The sequence below is a fragment of the Misgurnus anguillicaudatus genome, chromosome 14 (assembly GCF_027580225.2).
Source record: "Misgurnus anguillicaudatus chromosome 14, ASM2758022v2, whole genome shotgun sequence".
Lineage (NCBI taxonomy): Eukaryota > Metazoa > Chordata > Actinopteri > Cypriniformes > Cobitidae > Misgurnus > Misgurnus anguillicaudatus.
Window position 1 is genome coordinate 25611340 of NC_073350.2, and position 14971 is coordinate 25626310.

Genomic DNA, 14971 nt, shown 5'->3' on the forward strand with positions numbered 1-14971 from the left:
AAATATTGTGTATACTAGACAAAGATCTAGCACTATACAATAAAAAATATTATGCCATATCTACTCAATAAAAGTGTGGCAACAGATTACAAGCAATATCATTAATTAAATTCCACAAATAAAAATTGTGTTAGAATCACTACATAAACTCCTTAATAGTAACCCATTCAAATAGGTAATCTGCAAATTGCAATTAGAAATTAATTTATATTTAAACAAAATATTGGGTATACAGGACAAAGACCTAGCACTATACAATAAATACTATTCAATTATACTATTTTAATTTAACATCATCCATTAATATTTTTATTAGTAATGAGTATTATATCTGATATCAGAATGACAGACAAAGATGAATCAATTCTTATTTTATTGCAGTCAAAAGAACAGGAAAGCATCTCATTTTAATGATGTATTTGTAACAGTGTAAACTTCAAAAAGTATTTTACAGTCTTTAAAGAAAACCGTCCACATTTCTCGTCCACAAGGTTCCATGTTTGTGTTCTGTTACATTGATTCACACCCAGAACATCAGACAGCAGTTTAGACTTACTGTACTGTAATCAGTTTATAAACTTTGAAGAATCCAGCTCCAAGAAAAGTTTCTGAAACACCTGAAAAGATGCCTGGGATACTGGAGATTCAATGCCTAGATCCAAGGATAAAGCATGCCCTGTGAACACCTTTAAGGCCTCAATAACAATCCCAGCATCCTTTGGGCTTCCACTCCTAGAAGATCCATTCTTTACAATTACAGCCATCACAAGCTGCTCAAGTCCCGCCTCTTCAACTTTATCCTGCAACATTAAACAGCAAATATGTCTTAAAACCTTTATAAATGTATACAGCTTGAATATTGAAATAATCCACACATTAAACTTGTATATTAAAATGTTTTAAAGAAAACTGGAAGATATGTGCAATGGAGTTCATCTGAGTTTGTGGCTTATTAGGTATGTTTGAAATGTGCAATAATATTGAAAACTGATAAAAAAAATTCTCATTGGAATTACAAATAATATCAAAAAATGTTTGAAAATATATATAATCTATATTTATAATTAGGGCAAATCTTTTCCCTACATTTTTTTCTGTCACACGACAGTCACATTTTTATTTGTTAGCCAAGTTACTCACATGTGTATATACACACACACATACACTATATACACAATATAATATGTACAATATATTCATTTAATAATATTCCTCACCTTTTGTTGTGAATAAAGTTCTCCCTCAGCAATGTTTCACGTTGCCTGCAGGAAGCTGCACTACGTTACAGGCCTTCATGAACACTCAATTTAGATAATAGGTCGCGAAATTAATAATAATAATAATAAATGTTCAATTTACATTATGTAGAAAGCTTAAACATTTTAAAAAGACAACTTATACATCTAATATCTTACTCACCTTTTGTGGAATTAAATGAATAATGTTATATTTCCCCTCAGTAATGATACTGTACTCGCGGGAAAATTCAACACAGGGCGTCGCAATTGAGCACACAATTAATTTACAGCGAAGAATAGTTTTACATTACCAATTTATTCGAATACTTTGTGAATATAGTTAACACAAAACTAAATAAACCGAAAAAGACCGCAGTAAAGTCACATTTATTTTTATAACACAAACCAAGCGAGCGAGCGAGCAGAATTTGTCATAATAGATACATAGATGATACATATCTATGAGAGTTAGTGATAAGAGAACCCACCCATTCAGAGGAACAGTATGATTGGTCAGTTTTTCTGTCACTCAAAATGAGTTGCATCTGGACCACCAATCGCAGCATGCGAATCGACGAATGCATCCTAGATATGCGACCTCCTGGGTCCTAAAGCTGAAGTTACGTACAAACCCAGTTCATATTAATCCTTATTGTAATTAATATTTACAAATTACAAACAAATTATACAAAGAAACCCTGCTTATAGACTTATAAGACTAAAGATTGCCCGTTAAATTTACCCGAAATGAATTTTATCCACAGTTTAAACACTACATTGACGTCACAGCCAGCGGAGATTTTCAGAGACTGGCCGAGGTGAGGCGACGTTGACCGGTATATTTACGCGCGGAGCGCCGGCTGATTATCTGGAGCTCCCATCGCCACAAAACTCGAAGGAAATGTTTAAATAGGCGATATCTTTATGAACCTACTGCAGATTCTTGTTTAAAAAACATACATTCTCGACTGAAATGCTTTCAAAACTTTGAATGTTGGCACAATAACAGAAATATTTCCTAAATCCGTCTCCTCAGCGCTCACGACCTGCAATACAACCCGGAATGGTTTTTGATTTAAAACAGCTGATTAATATTACGTTGGATTTATTCAGTATTCGCTACATGCGCAGATACACAATAAGAATAGCTAAATCCTTCACAAAAACAATAAGTTGTTTTTATTCCAGTCATTTTTAAAGAATTTTAACACAAAAAAAATAACAAACTACATGAAATTTATTTTATTAAATAAAGTTTACATATTCAATTTCATCAAATCTACAAGCCTGCAGAATGACTTTTTACAGTGTACCTAAACCAAAGGCCATGAGCTACAACACCAAACATGGGTACTGCCACGATCCTGCCACATGAACTTTGAATCACTATGACAGGAAGGCAGGACCATGACACATATATATATATATATATATATATATATATATATATATATATATATATACATATATATATATATATATATATATACACATATATATATATATATATATATACACATATATATATATATATATATACATATATATATATATATATATACATATATATATATATATATATATATATATACATATATATATATATATATATATATATATATATATATATACATATATATATATATATATATATATATACATATATATATATATATATATATATACATATATATATATATATATATATATATATACTAGGGCTGTCAATAGATTAAAAAAATTAATCTAGATTAATCGCATGATTTCATGAGTTAACTGCGATTAATCGCAAATTAATCGCACATTTTTATCCATTCCAAATTTACCCTAACACTTTTCAGGTTTTTAATATTCTAATCATATATACATATATAGATGCTTTATGCAAATGTATGTTAACAACAGCCTGTTTACATTTTAACAGAATCACCAGCCATTGTTTTGTATATGAATTTTCCTTTCAGAAGATTTTTCTTTCTCCATTTTTGTTTGCTGCTGCATCATTTGTGACCTGTGCTGGCAAGTTGAGTCGGAATTAGCCAATTTTTAAAAAATAGTTGTTCATATTTTGACATTCTCTATTAAAACATAGAACAATGCATGATTTGTTGAAATATAACAAAATATGACAGAACTACACGTGTTTGAAGTTGAAAGAGTCAAATTACCACAAACATTTCCACATCCATACATTATATTACCACATCAATACCTTAAAATCACTGGTAAAACTAATAGATTTAGCACACACAAAGCAAAAACATCATCAATGTATGTTCAACTTTTTTTCCTTTTGTTTGATTGACATTGACATGAGACAGACTGCTTAAAATCTAAGTGATCTAATATAATGTTACACATCAGATAGTTTTACCCAACAGTTAACCAAACATTTACTTAAAACATAACAGATTATAGAGCCTACCTGCGTGAATTCTTATCAAAACAGATATTTGTAAAACTGAACACGCGCTTCAGATATCAGTCAGTCAGCGTGAGGGGATCGCTTTTGAGTCTTGTCGCTCTTAATAACTCTTTAACATTAATCAGGTACCGAACTTTATCTCTCTTAATGACTCTTTTAACATCAAGCAAGTCCTGCAGTCTATTTTCTAAGTCATGCATAAAAGCGAAACCAAAATGAATTGAGACACATCTTTGTATTAGATTAAGCATTAGGAGGACGGTAACGTTACACCTCTCAGACGTATAAATAAAGATCATATCAGATGTCCAACGAGCATTTAGAGCATTGGATTTGGTAGACAATTTGCTTAATGTTCTTATTTCTATGAAAACCTTTTACTCATTTAGAGAGAGTCACATTTGTCTGCGTCTCTGTTCATTCAACTATGGGCTGGACCAAGGTCAAACAGAAATTGCGCGTTGCGTTAATCTCCGTTAATAAAATTAGTGGCGTTAAAATGAATTTGCGTTAACGCGTTATTAACGCGTTAATTTTGACAGCCCTAATATATACACATATGTATAAACATATATATACATATACATACATATACATATATATATATATATATATATATATATATATATATATATATATATATATATATATATATATATATATATATATACACATATATAAATGTTTCTTAAATACATATATGAATGTGTGTGCATTTATATATACATAATAATTATACACAGCACAAACTCATATATTATGCAAAAAAATACTTTTATTTTGTATGAGATTAATCTACATTAATCTATGCCCAGCACTTAAAATACACACAACAAATTAATTAATATAATCAAAGAGGAAAGGGACACCTTGATGATGCCACACCAAACAAGAACACGCTATTGGCTAATTATGAGCAACTACCTTTCTAAGGTAAAATTGGCCAAAATATGTGCACGTCAATGTGTTTCACATAGGTTAATCCAGCTGAGAATAAGATCCCGCTAAAAATACTGAATTATGATTCACAGGATAAAAATATAATGCTGTGAAAACTACATAAATTTGTTACGGTGTGCTGAATAAATGTTCTACAGTAAGGATTTGTTTATTTTACAGTAATGCTGTAAAAACTACAGAAATTGTTATGGTGTATGTGTGTGTGTGTGTGTGTGTGTGTGTGTGTGTGTGTGTGTGTGTGTGTGTGTGTGTGTGTGTGTGTGTGTGTGTGTGTGTGTGTGTGTGTGTGTGTGTGTGTGTGTGTGTAAGTGCTGATCCTTCTCAGTAGACTGCTTACTTCACAACAGTCTTAAGCCATTAGCTGAGACCAGCAGTGCAGTCTGACCCCTCCATTCCCTCTCCACCTCTCACTCCTTCCCTCAATCCATCCCCACTCATCAATCAGTTCATCAATTAATACACACTCAGTTCTTCTGCAAACACACAGAACAGCCAAAAAAGAGCAATCTCCTAATTACTGTGGCTCTTCTCCCATCCTCCTCCATTCCTCTCTCTGTCACTTCATCCCTCCCCCTCCCCTTTCATTTCCCCACTCTCTTGCTCTCTCTCTCGTTCTTTCTCTCTCTGAAGACTCTATCAGTATAGACCATTAAGAAAAAGGCCATTAGTCTCAGAAATGCATAGAACAGATGCAGATAAAGACACAATGTAATTTGTTATGATATTAGAGAGTGACGCAGGGCATCTCATGAAAACTGTCAAGAAAATGTCAGGGTCATATTCAAAGTTACTTAAAAACCAGAAGATAGAAATAAGAAATTATGTTTTTGTAAGAGAAATTAAGTCTGTTTTTGGACTATTGGGGTTTGTATACATTGCATACATTTGAGAATGTTTTTCATTAATGTAATACAAACAAATGTAACATCTTATGTACATAATGATGACCAGCCACATTTTAAGTTTTTGTGTTTTTTGAGATTTAAGACCTGTTAAAAATAGTTGGTAAAACTTTACAAAGTTGTATTTGTAACATTGGTAAATGCATTAGCTAATATGAACTAACAATGAGCAATATAGTTTTTAAACTTTTATTAATGCTAGTTAATGCATTACATTAACTAATGGTAACAGTTACAACTTTTGGTTTTAAAACTGCATTAGTAAATAATGAAATCAATATGAACTAAGATTAAAGGGACACTCCAATTTTTTTTTGAAAATATGCTCATTTTCCAGCTCCCATAGAGTTAAACATTTGATTTTTACTGTACCTTTTTGGAATCCATTCAGCTGATCTCCGGGTCTGGCGCTATCACTTTTAGCATAGCTTAGCATAATCTATTGAATCTGACTAGACCATTAGCATCGCCCTCAAAAATAACCAACGAGTTTCGATATTTTTCCTATTTAAAACTTGACTATTGTAGTTACATCATGTACTAAGACTGACAGAAAATTAAAAGCTGGGATTTTCTAGGCAGTTATGGCCAGGAACTATACTCTCAAACTGGCATAATAATCAAGGACTTTGATGCTGTAACATGGCTGCAGGAGGCGCAATGATATTACGCAGCAGCCGAAAATAGTCCCCTTAGTAACTTTCAATGGCAGACTATTTTCAGGCACTGTATAATATAATTGCCCCTTGTAATGATGTAACTACAGAAGAGTCGAGTTTTAAATAGGAAAAATATCACAACTCTTTGGTTGTTTTTGAGCGCGATGCGGTCTAATAAGATTCAATGGATTGTGCTAAGCTATGCTTAAAGTGCTAGCGCCAGACCTGGAGATTGGCTGAATGGATTCCAAAACGGTAAAAACCAAATGTTTAACTCTAGGGCAGCTGGAAAACGAGTATATTTTCAAAAAAAGTGGAGTGTACCTTTAAAAATGCATAAATATTGTTCAATGTTAGTTTATGTTTATGCATGTAAACAAATACAACCTTATTGTAAATAGTTGCCTTTTTAATAGTTTTCTCTCTGAGAAATAAATAAATATTAATTTTTTATCATTTATAAACATTTATTGTTATAATATCCCTGTATAGAACCACAAACCATGGTACTAAATGCTTTACCAAATGAAATATTAACAGAGCGAACACAGACCAGCATGCATCAATGCATAGATATAATTTTGGGCAAGAAGTGCGAGGCTGGTGATGCTCTGTGTGTGTTCATCTTTTGATTTTGAGTCTTATTAAAAGGGAGGAAAAAGATTAAAGAAGCGAGGAGGATTAAAGAATGGACAGTGAAGAATAGTGAAAGAGAAAGACAACAATAAAGATGGTCTCTCAGGACTCTTCTAGACAAAAACTTCATGGAGCAATATTAGAAAAACAAATCCACATACTCATAATTACACTTGGAGATGCTGCAGAGAGTTAAACAGATCAAAGTTTAATAATGAGAGCTTGGCTAATATGCATGGCTGCCATGAATTATTTAACTTTATGAATCATTAAATATATAATCATTTTCTGGACACAACTCAAGACCCTGTGGCTCAAGCCTTAAAACTCAAGTTCATATTACCGGACACAGGTGTGAAGTTTTAGACATGCCAAACACATACAAGAAATCCTATAATATTAGATTTTTAGCTGCACATTTTTTCAAACATCTGACACACAAGAAATCATAGGTTGTAATTGATAAAACAATATACTGTTCTAAAATTAGCACATCACAGTCATGTGTCATATTCTTGGTTTTTAGGCATAAAACGTTTTATTCAATTGTGTTTTTGGCCTATAACTCTGTATTTTGTTGTCCATTTTCATTATGGATTGTGTCATTTATATGTCTTTGTGCTGAACTTTGGTCAGTGTAGGCCGAATTTAAATGCGATTTATAGTATATGTGGTTAACCTTTTGCTTGACAAATAAAGTAGAACGGGTACACCTTTAGTAACCAAGTTACTAGAGCACCTGCAAGCTTGATACTGACCCAATACATTCAATTTAAATAAAACGTTTTTTTTATTTAAAAAAAATGTCTTAAACTCTTTTTGTGAAGAAGACAATTTTTATTTTGTTATCTAATGCAATTAAAAGTACTTTTTATGTATCTTCTTTATGGGGCCACTGTATCTAGTAGCAACGCAAAATGTGTTTTGTCTCTGTTCATAGGAGTAAAAACGCTCAATTAGATTTCAAAAGAGCAACTTTTTCCTGGGCTTATAATGACAACAATTATAGCCACAAGTGTAGCCCTGTCACATTGGATTTCTTTGAATGGCACCTCCAAGCTGGGGTATTTGTTTTTGCTGTTGAGGTGATATATAATGTGTGGTAGTCACAAAGCAGTAGAGTTAGTGAGTACTTCAGCATAATCTAAACTCTTGAGACAGTCTCTAAAGAGACTACACAAACCTCCTGCTGCCATACACGTAGAACAGATGAGGATTAATTCACTGCTCTCGCTGGCCTGGTTAAATATAGTAGCCCCCCCAATTCTCACTGCTACCACACTCTCTATTACTGAGAAGTTTCTGTAGTTTCTTAGCAGGTGGTGATTTTCTTGCTTTATAAACAATATGAAGAGTTTGGTTCCAAAACGAGATAATTTTTCAAAAATCTCACTGTGCATTCCAATATATATCAATCAAACTGCAGTTGGTTTGTTTTGATTTAACCATAACAAAAAATACAGCTAAGTAGCACAATAAAACACAATAAAACATGATAACATAATAATAAACGTGTTTTGACAAATGTTTTTAAGTTATCTCGTTTTGAAACCAAACTCTTCATATGTCCTATTTAAAGTGCACTTATTTCATTGCAAAAAAATGTATTTAGTATAATACAAGGTGTTTGCATGGTTTATGGTTAAAAAACACATTATTTTCCACATACCATTTTTGTAGCTCCAGATATACTTAAGGCCCTATAATTTCCGCGATCACGGAATCGCGGAATTGGCAAATTACACGGAATCTAGTGTTAACGCGGAATTTCGCGGAATTTTACATATTTTTAATAAAATTCTGTCTTTGTGTGGGAGAAAAACGTATGTCTGGGGGAAATGCAGCCCGGGGGAAGCAAATCTGGGTAACACACACCTCCCGTCATTTCAGACCCCCTCTAAAACACTGAAACCATGGCGAAGCGGCTCTCCACGAATCTGCTTTTGTCAACGAAAAAATTAAGAAATTCGACGCTAAGCCTGTCTCTCTTTCGCTCGCACGTTTCGCACACGTTGTCCGAAGTCAGATCAGTAAGTAATAATCCTGTGTATGTTTGTAAATTTATATGCATTTGTGAATATGGATCGCGTTCCGCTGGACCGATGTGTTTAAGGCACTTCTGAAGGCACCACTGCTTTGACACGTGTAGCCCTCTGCAACAACACTAAAAACAATGCATTGAATTGAGTATTGAAATGTTTATGTGTGTGTGTTTCAAACAGGGAATGTGAAAAAATGGTACCTCAGTAAATTTAAGGTCACTCCTATTGTGTTTGTGTTTACCTTAATCATTAACATTAAAAGCACACTCTTTTTATGACTAAAATAACAGTAAAGGGTATAAAAAATAATTGTCAAAAAATTAAAACAGACAAAACGGAATTTGCAAAAATGAAAACGGACAAAATGGAATTTGGGAAAAAATAAAACGGACAAAACGGAATTTGGGAAAAAATAAAATGGAATTTGGGAAAAAATAAAACAGATTTTATAGGGCCCTATATACTGTACAAAAGTCATCGATCTGAAAAGCCCTGTGCCCCTGATTGGCCAGCTAATATGTGCACGTTGCGGTTGGCCTAAATACTTCTGACATTAGCTGGAAATGTGACGCTCCTTACCATGTTTGAAAGATTTGCGCACAATGCAATGCTAACAGGAGTTAACTTGCGTCATCGTTTACTTTGGGGTTTGTACCTTTTGCATATTGTTAACATATACACTTACACACCAAAGGAAATGTAAAATTGTAGATCGGACGATAGTTGCTCTTTAACATATTTCAGTTTTATTTTGAATTAACAGGCATAAAATGTTCTTTTAAAAAATAAAGTTGCATCCTCATCAATATCACCAATGGCTAACCTGAAAAGTGCATTTTAAGATTTTTTTATATTAACTTCATGAACGGTAACAAATAATTTTTTCCAAATTTTTTCTATTGTCTCACATTTATCCTAAAATTCCTTAGGAAAAATATAAATAGAGAAAAATGAGTCAGTTCACATACACTAAAAATGTAGAAATTCATTTGTAAAGTAGCTTATAGATCAATTATGTATGGGAAGAATTTGATGTGAAATGTCATATAGGGATCTTCTCCAAAACTTCTTTGCGCAATTACTTGAGTCCTTCTCTCAAGAGAAACATCCAAGAGGAAGTTTCCATCTTAAATGTAATTTCATCGCTGTCTATAAACAAATAAGATGTAAAATAGGTCTCATTTGTCATTCTTTTATTCCTACAGGTGAACAGGGACTGGGCATACACTTTGTTTGACATTGCTGTTGGATACCACTTCTTGTCTCTGTATATGCATGTGTGTGTGTGGATGTAAGGGTTATCATGCCTCATGCTATGCTCAGTCAAAACACCATCTGGTAACCCCAAATACTCCTGAAGGGACAGTGCTTAGAGAACAGGTGGTTTGAAAGTTATATGCCTTTTTATTTTCAGCAAACACACACAAACGAACATATTTACATTTTACCTGACCTTTTTCCTCAAAAAACACATGCATTATCATCCGTTCTCTCTCTTACTTGCTCTACTTAGGGCTAGATTAATGCTAAAAAGAGAGGGAGGATGTGGAGAGACAGAGAAAAAATAAGAGATGCAGCGGGGAGAGAGAGAGAGAGAGAGAGAGAGAGAGAGAGAGAGAGAGAGAGAGAGAGAGAGAGAGAGAGAGAATGCGGGGGAGCACTGGGTGCTTCCTGCAGGGTTGCCGTGTGAACGCGTTCTGAATGACAATGGTGCACATCAGGGCCACAGCACGACTCAGTCTCATGGCACAGTCAGTGCCACCAGAAACACAGGAACACTTAGCATGCTGTTACAGATACACAGACACATGCTGCACACAGTGCACACACACAAACCGGATATATAAACATTGGTTTATTTCTTTCAACAGCCTTTTTATTACATCGGAGCTGACATGATTTAAATGAAATGGACTGTACTGTTTTTTTGCATGCATGAAGCTCGAAAATCATTTAGAAAACGTATGTTTTGCAGAAGAGGAGCAAGTGAATAGTCACCTATGTGCAACGTGTGCTGCAGTGGTGATTTCTCACTCTCTCTCTTTTTCATTTGCCTGTGCTGGTGTGTGTGTGTGTGTGTGTGTGTGTGTGTGTGTGTGTGTGTGTGTGTGTGTGTGTGTGTGTGTGTGTGTGTGTGTGTGTGTGTGTGTGTGTTTGTATGTTATAAAACATTTTGTCAAATTGTCTCCCCAAGCGAATGCATTAGGCCTTAATTAACCATGTCTCTCAACACGGAGGCTCATCATCTTTGTTGCATTACACCAGGCGCTTCGGCAGAGACGCTACAGACTGCGCATCCACGCCCCTTACCGACACTCACGCTCGCCCACTACCAGGACAACCACTCCACCTCCTCAGCAGGAATCCTCCCCTTTTATTGCATTATTATGGCCAGCTTGACGCGAAAGCTCCCGGAACAAGTACCCTGACTAATTATGCTGTACCTTGACTGCTTTTTCCCCAAATCATTGCTCTCTTACAGGGTTCGTACATTGATTTCAGTACCTCGGACAGCGCCGTTTCAGAACCCAGGACAGCGCCAAAATAGCGCGTCTACGTCGTTTATACAGCAAATATATTTCTGTGCTACAAAACATTACCGAAATAACTACACAGCCCTTTAATATGGCACCAGCTGTCATTAAATGGAGATCGGACACGCTTTCTCAGCGAGTTTAACAGCAAAGTAAACCCAGGGAATTAGCAACCAAAGGCATTTAAAAACTGATGCCAGGTGGACAGATGGGCATAATATGAGCAGAGTGTTTTTTTTAGGACAGACTCGCTCCTCAGTGTCTTTTCAGACTGACAAACTGTATGTTCAGGGATGAGGCATCACATTGCTCTGTTATGTAAAAATTGTATTTAATGCATTTCATGGCTCGCCTGCCTTTTTGTAACATTCACCAATAAAACCTCACTTTGCGTTGTTTTGTAATTGCACATCTTGTAGTAATAATAATAACAATGTTTAGTTGGTTTGTGTTCATTATTTATAGTAGCATGTAATGTGTAACAAAGAAATACACCGTAAAGTGTTCCCACAAACCCATACTTGGTCAACAATTGGTTTTCACACACTCCCTCTTCCGGCAAGGTGTATGACTCGGATGCAAAGCTTATCGAGAGATATGAAGCCACGCATCGCCTATCGATAATGTCTCGTTTCACACACTGACTCTAATGTGAATTTGCGAGAAGCAAAATGGCACACGGAGCTCAGTTAAGTCTTCTGGCCATAAGGAGGAGTGAGCTGGAGGATACGCGAATAGCTACGGGGACGCGCGTCATGTGCTGCAAGGCTTGGCTTGAGATTTGAGCACGAGCGTTAAATTGATCAGATGCTCTAAACCCGCCAGCTGATCTGAGGAGTATTGCGCTCGAGACCCCGAGTCGCCGTGTCTTTTTCTCCGCCGAAAAAAAAAATCACAGGGGAAATCATCGCCCCTGGACATTTCGTCGTCCACTGAGGCGAGGAATAAACCGAAGCGGGGTTTTTGAGGGGGCTTCAGGCGATGGGTGCCTCTCGGTTCCTCTCGGTTACTCGTGCCACCGAAGATGCGAGCTCGAGCTCCAATCCGCGCGCTACGGCGCGTCTCCAAAACTGACGATGCTTCTTTCAACGACCGCTGTCGGATTTTTCGCATTTTGGATTTCTCTCCGAGTTCTGGAGTATAGATGATAATTGTTTTTTGTCTTTTAACGTTGAGGAATTGAGAGATAAGCCGCAAGAAATCACCATCATATCTTGACACGGTGTTTTTCATTTTCCCAGCGCGCGCTCACGCCCACTTGGTTGGACCGATATGGCTGTAAAAAAATTAACGAACTTAAATTACTGAAAAAAATCAACAAATGTCACCGAAGTGTGGATTTTTTGGGGAAGCCCCGTCGTCTGCATTTGCGAGTGTAATCCGAGAGTTTGGCGGAGGGGAGGCTGAATATTGCCATACCATATCAAACATTGCGGATACCACAGAAATAAATTAATTATTTAAAGATTTTCACCATTTTTCTATTCTATTTTTATCTTATGGATGTGGGGGGGAAACGAGAATGCAGCTGCAGTTCCTGCCAAAAAAGACGCATAGACCTGATATAGTTGCAACATCCATTCTACATGCAATTTCTGTATTTGCGCAATTATGTTAAAATTATTTTCTGTATATGCACCATGCAAGTTGCAAGATGATCCAGACCGATCTGTTGACACTGAAAATACTTTATAGAATGTGGATCCCACCCTCCTGAGGAAGACAAACCGTCGACATTTTATCTATTTATGTGTGGCTATTTGTTTAATTTTGGTCAAAACGAACTGTTGAGCTGACTGAACCATTTTAAGGACATACTCATCCATCTACCAATCGTTTTATCTGATTATAAAGCCCCTTTTTGGCACACAAACGCGCGCGCACACACACATCCCCATCTACTTTGATCTTGTTTGGTGTTTCATGATGGACGTTTCTTAGCTATGAAGATCTGAATGTATGTGTGCTCTGTGTTGAGGCGGATGGGGTGTGATGTGGTGTGCTCACCCTGAAACTTTACCCCCTTCTCGGCTGCTTCGTAACGATTGGCGTTTGGTGTCTACAGAATGGCTCGGTTCGGAGACGAGGTGCCGTCCAGGTACGGCGGCGGGAGCTCCGGTCAGGGGGGACCCGGCCGAGGCGGCAGCAGGCAAGGCGGCCCGCCAGGGGCCCAGAGGATGTACAAGCAATCGATGGCCCAGAGAGCCCGGACCATGGCCATTTACAACCCGATCCCGGTCCGACAGAACTGCCTGACGGTCAACCGGTCTCTGTTTCTCTTCAGTGAGGACAACTTAGTGAGAAAATACGCCAAAAAGATCACCGAATGGCCATATCCTTTACCAAATGTAATGCACCACGCAGACAGATGCAGGCCCCTGGGAACAGGTACAGATTTGTAATATGTTACATAGTGCTGATGGCCTCTTTTGATTGGCTCTTAGGTAAGTGACTTATTTCTAATAGAAATTTATGTAAATCATGTTCTCACTATACTGTTATTTAATTATGATTTAAAAAATTGTATTGTCATAATCATAACTTAAAACAAAAAATATATTTTTTAGCAAAAGTACTCTTAAGATTTTCATAAAATATGGACAAACCAAACCTTTAATATAAATTAACTAACATAATGTCCAGATTTCCCCAGCCATGGGTTAAAAACAACCAATCAGGTTACTTTAAATAGTTGGGTTTGTCCATATTTTACCCATCCATGGCTTAAAGACGGCCCTGCATTTTTAAAGCGTAGCTTTTTGATGAATCCCATTTATCTTTCTAATATGCTGACAATGCTAATTAAGTCATTTTGAACTAACATTTGTTGTTCACACTGGTCTGGCAAATTGTGCTTTCCTCTATAATTGCTTTTAAATGAAGAGGTTGTACCCCACCCTTTTCCCAAATACAGGTCTAGACGTGACCGTTAGTAATGTGCATGTGTTGTCATATCTGTGTGTAAGACACATGTTACGTCTACAGGTCTGTGTTCAGAGGCCTGAGGCTGCGTGGGCGTGTGTGGTTTCCCGCTGGTGACTGTTTGAGTGCTCGTGTGTGTGGAGGGTGGCTGCTGATGTCAGCATATGAGCTTTAGTGGAGCCTTGCAGTGTAGATTGGAGTATAGCAAGGGAAAAAAAATGTGATGAAGAAAAAAGGTTTAGAGAATCAGAAATGGCTCACTTGTCTGGTGTGCCACTGTTTTACTAAACTCGGTGCGGTGGAGGTTCGATGTTGTGCTGATTTCATTAAAATAACATTAGTTCATTACAGCTGCATGAGGTTGTGATGCACAAACACACTCAGAAAATTAGGTACAGAAGCTGTTACTGGGGCGGTACCATTTTAAAAAGTAACATATTTGTATTTAAAGAATGCATAGTACATTAGATATATAAATTGGTATTTCATGGGTACCTATTGGAACCTCGCAAGTACATCTATACCTAAATGGTAAATATTAGGACTTTTTAAAGAGTACTGTGCCAGTGAAAGCTTATTTGTGAGAGTGCATGAGTTTGAATACTGTATTGCAAATTGAAGCTGGGCAATGTTATAGATTTACAAATCAAAGA

At 36.2% G+C, this 14971-nt stretch overlaps 1 protein-coding gene across 5 annotated transcripts in view; it reads left to right on the forward strand.

Annotated features, from left to right (window-relative positions):
• Nucleotides 1–14971, forward strand: part of cacna1ab (calcium channel, voltage-dependent, P/Q type, alpha 1A subunit, b) — a 190250-nt gene that overhangs the window by 35983 nt on the left and 139296 nt on the right. For all 5 annotated transcript variants that reach the window (XM_073876150.1, XM_073876154.1, XM_073876151.1 and 2 more), the window contains exon 2: nt 13462–13727. In XM_073876150.1, the coding sequence (XP_073732251.1) occupies nt 13462–13727 (266 nt within the window). The remainder of the gene's footprint in view (nt 1–13461; nt 13728–14971) is intronic.